At 37.6% G+C, this 10,821-nt stretch overlaps 1 protein-coding gene across 19 annotated transcripts in view; it reads right to left on the bottom strand.

Moving 5' to 3' along the window:
* Window positions 1–4,261: 4,261 nt before the first annotated feature.
* The window catches only part of Picalm (phosphatidylinositol binding clathrin assembly protein), a 91,586-nt gene continuing 85,026 nt past the window's right edge, over window positions 4,262–10,821 (bottom strand). For 11 of the 19 annotated variants that reach the window (XM_031387297.1, XM_031387296.1, XM_031387308.1 and 8 more), the window contains 2 exons: window positions 6,957–7,058; window positions 4,262–5,609 (listed from right to left, as the gene is read on the bottom strand). In XM_031387297.1, the coding sequence (XP_031243157.1) occupies window positions 6,966–7,058 (93 nt within the window). In that variant the 3' untranslated portion in view covers window positions 4,262–5,609; window positions 6,957–6,965. The remainder of the gene's footprint in view (window positions 5,610–6,956; window positions 7,059–10,821) is intronic. The other 8 variants (XM_031387301.1, XM_031387303.1, XM_031387302.1 and 5 more) reach the window with 1 other exon arrangement.

Genomic DNA, 10,821 nt, shown 5'->3' with positions numbered 1-10,821 from the left:
TATATATATATATATATATATATATGTATCTTTTCTTTTTACCCTACAAGTCCTGGGCATATATACTATGCCTTCCAGTCCAGCATTTTATGGGATTCCAGAAAAATATGAAAATAAGTGGACCTGTTACTTGTGTCTTCTCTTGGGCTCTTTGCTCTGCTCAATCCTGATGTGTTAGCTTTTGTTTTATCATATATTATTATCCTTTAGAAGCCTGGTTATTTTCTAATGAGTAAAAGAAAGGGCATAGATGAGATGGAATGGGGATAAATTGGGAGTAGAAGGAAAACCATAATATATTGGGCTTGTTTTCTGTTTTATTGTGAAACGGTTTCTCTGTGTAACAGTTTTACATGTCCCGGAACTTTTTGTAGACCAGGCTGGTCTCAGACTGCCTCTGCCTCCCAAGTGCAGGGATTAAAGGTGTGTGCTGCCATGCCTGGGAATTTTTAGGTTTGATGATGGATGGATGAATGAGTGGAAAGCCTCCTTCTATGTTGGCTAAATGCTAACGTTGCTCATCTAAGAATTCAGACCAATATTTTGTCTCATTAAGAACATCTTTAGGGGTTAGGGGTAGGAGTATTTTCTCCCTTTGGTTGGTCTGAATATGAGGAAAATGATTCAGATTTAAAATGGAAGTAAGCCTACCACATTTCTTCTATAGTCTGTATATGCTGACACATTCCACACACTTACACTGTATATACTTATGGGAGAGCTTCTGGAAGTAGCATAGATCCTACTTATTGTCCTCCTGTCCTCTGAAATAAATACTACATAGGTGCTGTACAATGTAATTCAAAACAAGTCCCCTACCACAACTACTACCTGCAGACTTTTTTCCTGAATTTTTTAAAACAATTATTTTTATGCATTCTACCTGCATGTATGTATGTCTGTTACAGTTTTGAGCTGCTATGTGGATGCTGGGAATTGAAATGGGGTCCTTAGGAAGAGCATCTAGTGCTCTTAACAGCTGAGCTACCTCTCAAGCCCCTGGAGTAAATTTCTAAAAATGGAAATAGCATACTTAAAGTCTTACAACTATTGCTGATGGTCATCCAAAAAGGTGTGAAGTTACTGTGAACCGTGGGTAGGACAGAGTGCAGAGTGTTTTACCAACAAGGTAGCCTTCTAGGAAGTACATGAATTATGATAACATTTGAAAGCAGGGACATAATGGAATGCTGGCATGATCACATGATAGAGTAGGAAAAGTGAAAAGGTCTGAAAGGGTCTTGGCTCTTTTCACATGATCAAATATACTAAGACATACATAATACCAGGTGTATCTCTCCACTTTTATTTGCTTAAGCAAACTGCAAATGTTACCTCATTTTGCTTGTTTTAATAATTAAAACAAGAAATGCTTTGTTTGCACTACTCGAGCTCAAATGCCTGGAGTCCCCTGGTTATCCCCACACATCAGATCTTTGGCAATTTCTTTGATCCTTGGAGAATTAGCCTTACAACTCTCTCTTGTTGAGCTCAGCCTTTTAATGATCTTATTCTCTCCATTCCACACAAAATCCTATTTAATAATTTCATATATCAATATACTATACAGAGGTTATGAAAAGGCCCAGAGACACAGCATAAGCCCTGTTTAAGGTCAAAACTCAATCAGTGACATAGTGTGATGTATATGTCTGTATTTCCAATGCGCAAGAGGCAGAGGCACAAAGATCTCTAAGAGACCGAGGGAAGCCTGGATTATTTAGTGAGACACAGCATCAAAAACGAAAAGTTCAACCAGTTGAGTTTATATTTAAATACCACACAGCAGTTAACAAATTCTACAAAACAGGCCAGTAAGCTTACCTGATATCACAATAATCATCAACAGGACTCATGAAAGATTAGCTTGCAGTGACCTTCATTATGAATACCTATCAAAAGTCCAGCTATTCTTTTGCTACCTATTCTACCTCAGAGGTGGTTGTTTCTTGAGACCCCTGGTTTATTTCATCCCTCTTGAGTAATAGAACTAAGGGCTTTGCAGTTCATGACAAAAATAATCAGAAATGAGTATGTGGTGTCAAGACAAGACACTTGGCTGCTCAGAAAGGTCAGTGTAGTGTGCTTGATGCCCCCATGTAATAATATTCTTAGAAGAGGGAAATGAACTTTCTGGACACCCTCAAGTCCAGGTGAATGAAGTGCAGAACATCCACCAAGTCTCAGTCTGAAAGAAGCTAGGCAGGGTACCTGAGTGGAGCAGGCTCAATACGGCCAAGATTGGGACCCAAGGTAAATCTCAGAATTATTTCAAAACCAACTTTAAAGTTATCTCTTGTGATTGGGATACAGCTGAGAGAAAAGCCCTGGGTTTGGAAAAAAAAAAAAAAAAAGCATTAAGATTGTGAACTATATACGGTAGGTAGTGAACTTAACTTGAACTTGAGCTTACCAGGAAATGTTTCCCTAAAATGTTCTAACTGCACATTTATCTATAGTCAGCTTGCTTACTCGTCTCAAGATAGCCATATCTATCCTCAAAGAAATGCCCTATGAAAAGGGCTGGGGAAATGGCTCAGCAGTTAATAGCAGTGGCTGCTCTTCCTGAGGATCCAGGTTCAATTCTCAGCACTGACATAGTGGCTTACACTCACCTCTAATTCCATTTCCTGTGGAACTATTGTCCTCCTTTGGCTTTTGTGGGCACCATGCATGCACATAATACATGGACTTATTTGCAGGCAAAATACCATACACATAAAAATAAGAAATGTCCTATAAGGTAGTTCATATAATTTTGGACAATGTAGTATAAAAACTGTTGTTAGGGTCTGTGAAGAAGCTGAAGGTTATCAATATATAACATAAAGCCTAGAGACAAAATCTCAGTCAATGGTAAAAGATGTCCTTCGCACAACTAAAACCATAAAGCTAATTTAGAATAGAATTTGGAACAGGTATAGTTGTCCTCTACCACATCTACTATCAACTTGCAAAGTAGTAAAATGTGTGGGAAATGCATAGATTTTGTAAGTTGATGTGGTCATTTGAATGAAAATGGCCCCAATATTTGATTAAGATTAAGAGGCATGGCCTTGCTAGAGAAGGTGTTATCACTGGGATGGTCTTTGAGGTTTCAAAAGCCTACACCATTCCCAGTTAGGAGTCATATTCTTTCTGCTTGTGGGTCAAGATGCACTCTCAGCTACTACTCAAGCACCACGCCTGCGTGCTGTCATGCTCCCTGCCATGAAGGTCATCTAACCCTCTGAAACTGTTAGTCCCTAGTCAACTTCTTTTATAAGCAGTTGACTTAAAAATATACAGATTCAAACCGCTGATTTACTTTGTGCATCATATTTTGATTAAGGTTATCATATATTTATATTTTATATTCCTCCCTATCAACTCTGTCAGAAATCAGGGAAAGAAGCAAGAAATGTACTTCACAGAAGATCATCAGGGAGTCAGAAGTGGTCAACAGTCTAGACTTCAGGGATATGACTCCCATTTCAGTTTTGAATGAATGACAGCAAGCTAATGAACCATACCACCCTTTAGTCGCCTCTTCTGCCTGCTAATTTAACACTCTGGACAAACACCGAATGTGAGCAATTCTTACCCATCAGAGCCCAAAAGTATGTAAACAATAAAATGGAGATGATTATAAACCACTTCATATGCACATACTATCAAAATAAGGTCATGAAAGAATCTATGTCAGTACGTCACATCCCTTAAAATACCCATTCAAAATACAGAGATAAATCAAACTTTACTTTTTTAAGGATTCTTAACTTAAAACACAATTTCTTAGTTCATATGGAAACATTTTAATAATAGTGAAATTTGAAAATCAGTCATTAACAAAAAACATTGGCTATACAGACTGTATGATTTTTCCATACCATAACACACACTTAACAGTATACAGCTTTTAATCCCTCTTTGATGCACTCTGATGCTGGTTATTATTCACTACACTATCTGATACAAATATCCCTTATCAAACACAACCTGATGCACTGAAGACTACTTTCTCTTAACTTACCTGACTGAAGGCATCCAATCAGAAAGGAAAGTAGACAAGTGTAATGTTTCTAAGTGAGATCAGACAGCAGCGAGTATTCAAACATTATTCTGTTTGTATATTTAAATAAAACAAATTTTACATTTTATTTGACCAGTAGACATAACCTCTTGGGCATAATTTTATCAGCAAAAAACTGATGATACTGATAATTAAAAAAAAAAGGAAGGAAAAAGGAGAACGCACCTCAAACCAGAACACCGTAACATGTTTTGTGGAAGCTGCATTTTATTTGAAAATCCACCCATTTGCTAACATACATTTTAATATTGTAAACAAAAATAGAATCTGCAGAGACAATGCAACAAGTATGCTTAACTCATGTACAGAATTGCTTTCCTACAATGAACTGTCCTTCTTAAGGCCCCTCTCAACCCAAGCGTTAAGATGTATTTACAGAAAGCACCGATCAACAGTGCAGTTTAATTCTTCATTAACTAAACTCTTGGCTAGACATTGACTTTAAAGATACTATCTCCCCTTATTTAAAAGGTACATGATCATAACATGGCACACGCCAAATAAAAAGTTCAAGGATTTCTGTCCCCCTCCCTTCCCCATAACATCTCCTAAAGTTTTACTGAAAAGAAGGAAAGTCCTGAAGTGAAAGCAATTCCTCACATTCATCTGGAAAGGCCCTAATGTCAAATGGAAAATAATGACATGCCAAGCACAAAGCAGTAAAGATCCTTCCCAATGCACTAATGCTGAATTTTAAATGTAGTGCTTTTCCTAGTCAGTGAACTGTTCCCTTGCAAAATCCTAGGCACAGGATTGACTATAAGGATTAATGCATTTATAATGCGTCCCTACATCCCATAGAGACTGAGAATTCTTAAGAGAGTCAGACCTATGGATTTGCCTTAAAGTATTTAGTGCTCTGTATGTCAGCTGAAAAGCATTCTGAATCAGATTCATTCTTGTGGATAAAAATCAAACATACTGTGAACATCCATACTCATTTACTTAAGGAGGTTTGATATAATATTAATGTTATGTAAAATCGATAATCATAAATAAATACAAACACTTAAGGAATGTCTACTGCAAACTGAATATAAATTTTTTTAAAAAGAAAAGTTAACTTCAATTATGGTTTCTGTATTTGTGAGGAGTAAAGAAAAGAAATATAATGCATAATTTAAAATTATGATTTTGATCCCCCAGTGAGTCCTGTTGAATATGGTAAAGGACACAACTCTTCTCTCCAGGCAGCTTTTCCAACACAAACTCCACAATTTCCAAATACGGGCTTTTCTTGGTAGGTTACTGATTATGCGTATTAATAGGAGTTGAAAGAACTGAAGTGTTAGTCACCAAAAAGACAGATCTTAGTCTTAAATCATGGCAATTCTTGGCTTTATAAATGGTATTGACAACGCTCGCCTATAAACTAGTCCCATCCCACTGTGGGCCTTCATGGGTTATTGGAGCGCTCTAACGGAGGAAGAGTTTCAGAGACAGCAGTTTGGATTTTGCTGGAAGTAAGGAGTTGCCGCTGTGCACTTGTATTCTTGGAGTAATTCCATTCTCTTCCATCTAGTTACATAAACTGTATCTGGAAAAAGAAAGTCATAGTATAAATTAGTTAATTCACTGCATTAATGACATATTCTCACAGATAAAAACACTCTATGCCTTCACCATTCAACCAGCCTAGAGATAACATGCTTATGACAGACTCTGATGGCAAAAAAAAGTATCACCAGCTTCTAGTGTGCCGGACTCAATCAGTGCAGCATGCAGTAGGTATTCTAATTCTCTTCCTAGTTACTAAAAAGCAAGAAATAGTGAAGATGAGGGGAGAAGACCAATAAACGTTTTCTTTAAATTAAAAAGATTTACCCATAAGCACAAATGTCCCATGTAACTTATTTGGGAAAGCAAAATGTAAATTAGTTCCAAAATACATAATTAGAGAATAAAGTAAAAAGTAACATTGCACTGATTCAACTCTTTGCTAATACAATGAAAAATCTGAGGTATTTATAAAGAAACTTTTCAGTTAGGGGTCACTGTTCACTCAAAAATTGCCTCACTCATTTCTCTTTAACTGCTTAACCTGAGACAGCTCAATCTGAGGTGGATTTTGTACCCGCCAAATAAGAATCAAACTGCCAAAGACCTTGATGGTAAATGTACCCTGGGCCTGGGGCATCAAGAAGAACAAATTAAACTGTCTTCCAGAAGATAAAAGTGGTGTGGATCATATCCTTGTAGTCAAAGGTTTAGGTATTCACTTGCCCTTAAGTAAAAAGCAAGTTGTAGCTGGGAAGCAGAGGTAGGTGGATCTCTTTTGAGTTTGAAGCTAGCCTGATCTACAGAATGAGTTCTAGGACAGTCAGTACTACACAGAGACACTGTCTCAAAAAACAAAAACAAAAACAAAAAACCTAAAATCAAATTGAACCAAAGCAAAAATCAAACCAAATAAACAAAACAAATAAAAAACAAAAAAAAAAAATTTTTTAAGTTACTATTTTGAACAAAGGGGAACACATAAAATTTAACTCTTTGAGAAAATACATAAATGAATTTTTATCATGAGCCATAGCTGTTATACTAAAACTAAAGCTACTTCTAAACAAGATGTAAAATAAAAGTGGGGCTTTTAAGAATGACCTTATTTTTAAGGGTGATCACATCCAGTGGCTGTGAACAGTGGATGCTTGTGTTAAGATGGTCCCCGATCTCACTAATTTTAACTATATTAAAGCTATGTTCCAAAGGTGGTTTCTTCTTTTGTCCTATCTCAAACTACTTTTATTCTCCACGTAAAGAACAGAAGAGGAGGCAGCTGAGGTACAGAGGGAATGAAGACTCCTTTAAATAAACAAAGGAGAAGGGTACATGGCAATCTTTGCTTAAATATCCACATCCCCATTGCCCCCACACGCAGCAATACCTAAGTGACTTATAAGAAGTCCTCCAGAGAGAGCTCTGCAAAGGGGTCCTTTCCTGCAGCTCTGTGAGGACTGTGCCTTGAGGGGCTGGATGCTGCCGACAGCTGGGGGAAAGAAGACAGAGACAGGGAAGAAAAAGATCTCAGAATGACAGAACATGAGAGCAGAAAGTGTAATGAAGGATGAGGTGTTTTGTCACCTTTAGTAAATATAAAAGTAGGCTTTGTAGAAAATGGGATTACAAAAATGCTATTTCATGTCAAGTTAAAAGATATCTAATGGCATGGTTTTCCAGAAAACAAATGCATGCCTCTGAAACATGAAATGAAAGTCTTTTATCCATAAAAGGTGATATAAACTGACCTAAGTCAAGATTTTTGGCGTCAGGGAGGAGAAGGGAGTACAGGAGAAAGGATGCATAATTGTGTGATTTGAAAAAAAAAAAAAAAAAACCAGTGAAGCTGGTTTCCTGCTTCCTGACATCTGTCCAGTCAGTCCAAACTGACTTCTATTCAGATCCCACATCTCCAAATGCAATATTCCTTCCTGCCATCTTCCCACTGGGCACAAAGTCAGGTCTCTACCCTGAAGCAGGAGCCCACATGATGAAAACTAAGCAAAGAAATCTCTGAATAAGGGAAACAGGCAAGGTCTCTGTTTCCAGTCTGAATACATTCATCTGACTTTCAGAATTTGCCCCTTCTTTTACTTTGAAGATGAAGTTGACCACTGCATCAAGTAACACTATCTTTACTACCAAAGACAAGACCTTTTTTGTGAACAATTGTTACTTGTGCACATGTCCAGGGTTTCACCAAGCTGATCTATGAGTACTTTAAACCCAACACAAGTGGCTTTTAGTTTTTAAAAAAAGTTTTATTCTGTTTCTCACTATAGGATCATAGACTTTGCAATTTCAGGGTCATTATGAAAAGAACTGTATTTAGGGATATTCAGTAAAGTATTAAAATTAAGTAAAACAACTTCAATTCATATTCCCAACACTTAGATGAATAATTTGAAGTCACAAAATGAAAATCTCTTTGCTGGTTTAAAAATTACTGCTACTCCCACCCCCACCCCGCCCTGGTTTTTCAAAACAGGGTTACTCTGTGTTGCCCTGCATGTCCTGGAACTCACTCTATAGACCAGGTTGGTCTCAAACTCAAGAGATTTGCTTGCCTCTGCCTCCCAAGTTCTGGGATTTAAGGTGTGTATCACTACAGCCTATTCCATCTCTTTTCAAGTTTTGCTTTACATTTGCTTCTTTGCCCTTTGTTTTATTTTGTTTTAAAGAAAGGCAACATAAAGAATGATTAGGCAATGAGTTTCAAGAAATACTATCTCACCAGTATAAGCAATTTGCCATTCAGGGTATTATAACAAACTTATAAATCTGAAAATCATCTTTTGTTATTCTGGTCACCAAGATTTTTCCTAGTCCATATACTGTTTTAGAAATACATGATCAAAGACAGTAAGAAGAGATGGCAGAAGAATAATGGACTTGCACATGCAGCTACAGACAGGAGGACAGGGCAATGTCTGTCTCAGCTAGAGGTTGCAGTATCTGTCACTCCAAAGGCAGAGTAAAGCAAAACCTAACTAGAAAGATGCCCCAACCTTCTTCCTGAAGCCATGAACAGATGACTATTCAGAAGGAAAGGATTTCAAATACTCACTAATCACTGAGATGTAAGGGCAAACCTTCATATTTCCTTCTCCTCTTAACTTCACTTACAAACAAATCTGTTCATTGTATACTGTATCTAAGTGACATTTTTTTACGAGGGCCCCATACTAAAATGTCTCCTTAAATCATGTTTTCATGTGGGTAGCAGTATGAAAACCTGATAGTATCAGAAGAAAATGTTCCTGAAGAACACAACAGAGATACTATCATTCTCAAAACACGATCATGCTGCCAGGAGTCCTACAGTTTTATACATCACTTTGAAAGAGGTCACTCTACCTTGGAAAAAAAGTACTGGCTTATCTGAAACTCCTTCTAGTCTTTCAAAGGGTTAAAAGACACACAGCTGTCTTATATGTATACTCAGTAAAATTAAATATTTGAGGTCACCAGTCAAAAAGCAAAATTCAGTACCAGTATCTATCTCTACACTATGTTTCTTAGCATTATCCCGCTGGAACAGACAAAACCACGTTCCCGAGTGGTCTGACTGCTATACTACGCCAGGGCTTGGGATGCCCAGTGGTTTTAAGCACCTACTCCCATCCTTTCCCATCACCAGCAAAAAACATAAACAAAATCTTCACTGGTGAGAAGGTAGTCAGATGGAGAAGGAATAAGGAAGGGCAAGAACAAGACATGTTGCTCACAATAACTGCTCAAAGAAAACAGGAAGGGAAGGAGGGGTAAGGAAACTCAGGGGGGTTAAGATGCAGCATGATTTCAAGTCTGAAGAAGTTACTTGAGATAAAGTGCTGACCCTCTTTCTTTCTTTCTTTCTTTCTTTCTTTATTTATTTATTTATTTATTTATTTATCTATCTAAAAAACCTAGCTTAAAATTGCCCAGGAACACCAAAAAGGCAAAGTTAATATATTGGAGGAAAAGAAATTAAAAAAAAAAAAAAAAACTCAACTTATCAGGTTCATCATAAAATCAAATTTACAAACTGGTATAAAATAATTACAACTGACTATTACAAATACACCATTAAAGAAATGTGTAACAAAAAAAATTACAACAGAAAATGTCTTAATCCACATTTCCAATAACATTCTCAATCTTGAGGTTTCAGTACTAAGAGTTAATATAGTCATGAGTCAGTTCAAGTCAAAGTGATTTATTTCATAATTAAAGATACCTCCTTACTACTCCAACACAGACATTCTTTTTTAAAAACTCAAGAAAATGAAATACTGTACACCATGTGTACAAAACTACTAAAATTTACAAGTAATTGATAATGGTAACTCTTAACTGAAATTCTTCCACTAAGCTAATCAATGTGGAAAAACAAAGGAGTGGTGAGATGGCTCTGCAGTGTAACACACTGCTGCAAGCCTGGGGAGCACGCTGACCCCAGAATGCGTGCGGAGGTGGAGAGAGAACCAGTGTCACAAGGCTGTCCGTCCACAAGTTATCCTCTGGTTCCTACCTCTGGCCCAGCACATACCCCTGACCCATGCACACATGCATACAATACATTTTAGTAAAAATACACGTGAAAATGAGAAAACAATCAAAGTTTCCAGAAAGCTCTTAGCTTTAGAGCATAGTTGTCTGGCTTAATTTTTCCTGTTCTGGTTAGAGTGCTCAGTAGAGACTAAGTAGTGAAATCACAAATTAACAAAAGACAAACAAGTATTTTAAAACGCACTTCAAATATACTTCAAGAAGTTGACAAATAAAACCTCATAAAATAAAAATGGTTGCTTCCTTATTCTTGTTTACTACCACCCCCTCCCCACCCCCCTTGCAGGTTAGAACAAGAAAATAGCAGCAGGCTCAGAGATCCAGACTCCAACAGCCTTATGAGAAGCTGAAGGGCTAGCTTAGAAACCTAATTTCCGAACTCCAGCAGCCCAGTGGCACGGGTTCCTTCTGGTCTGTCTGGGCAGATGCCCTGAGCAGACCTTGGGCCCAGGCTCTGCAGCCAGTCCCACAACACCCAAAGGAAGCTCCACTCCCAGGAGCTCTAACAAGCCCAGGATCACAGGGTCAAAGAGACAGCTGGACTCTGAGTTCTGATACAACCAGGATCACGAGAAGGACAGGTTCCTGCCAGATTTAGCAAGGGCAGATACCACTAGAGATAACTAGATGGCATAAGGTTACTTGGCATCATCAGAACCCAATTCTCCCACCATAGCAAGTCCTGGACACACCATCACACC

The sequence above is a fragment of the Mastomys coucha genome, unplaced genomic scaffold (genome assembly GCF_008632895.1).
Source record: "Mastomys coucha isolate ucsf_1 unplaced genomic scaffold, UCSF_Mcou_1 pScaffold21, whole genome shotgun sequence".
In the NCBI taxonomy this organism is placed as follows: domain Eukaryota; kingdom Metazoa; phylum Chordata; class Mammalia; order Rodentia; family Muridae; genus Mastomys; species Mastomys coucha.
Note: the sequence above shows the minus strand (reverse complement) of the source record. Positions and strands in the feature narration are given on the sequence as shown.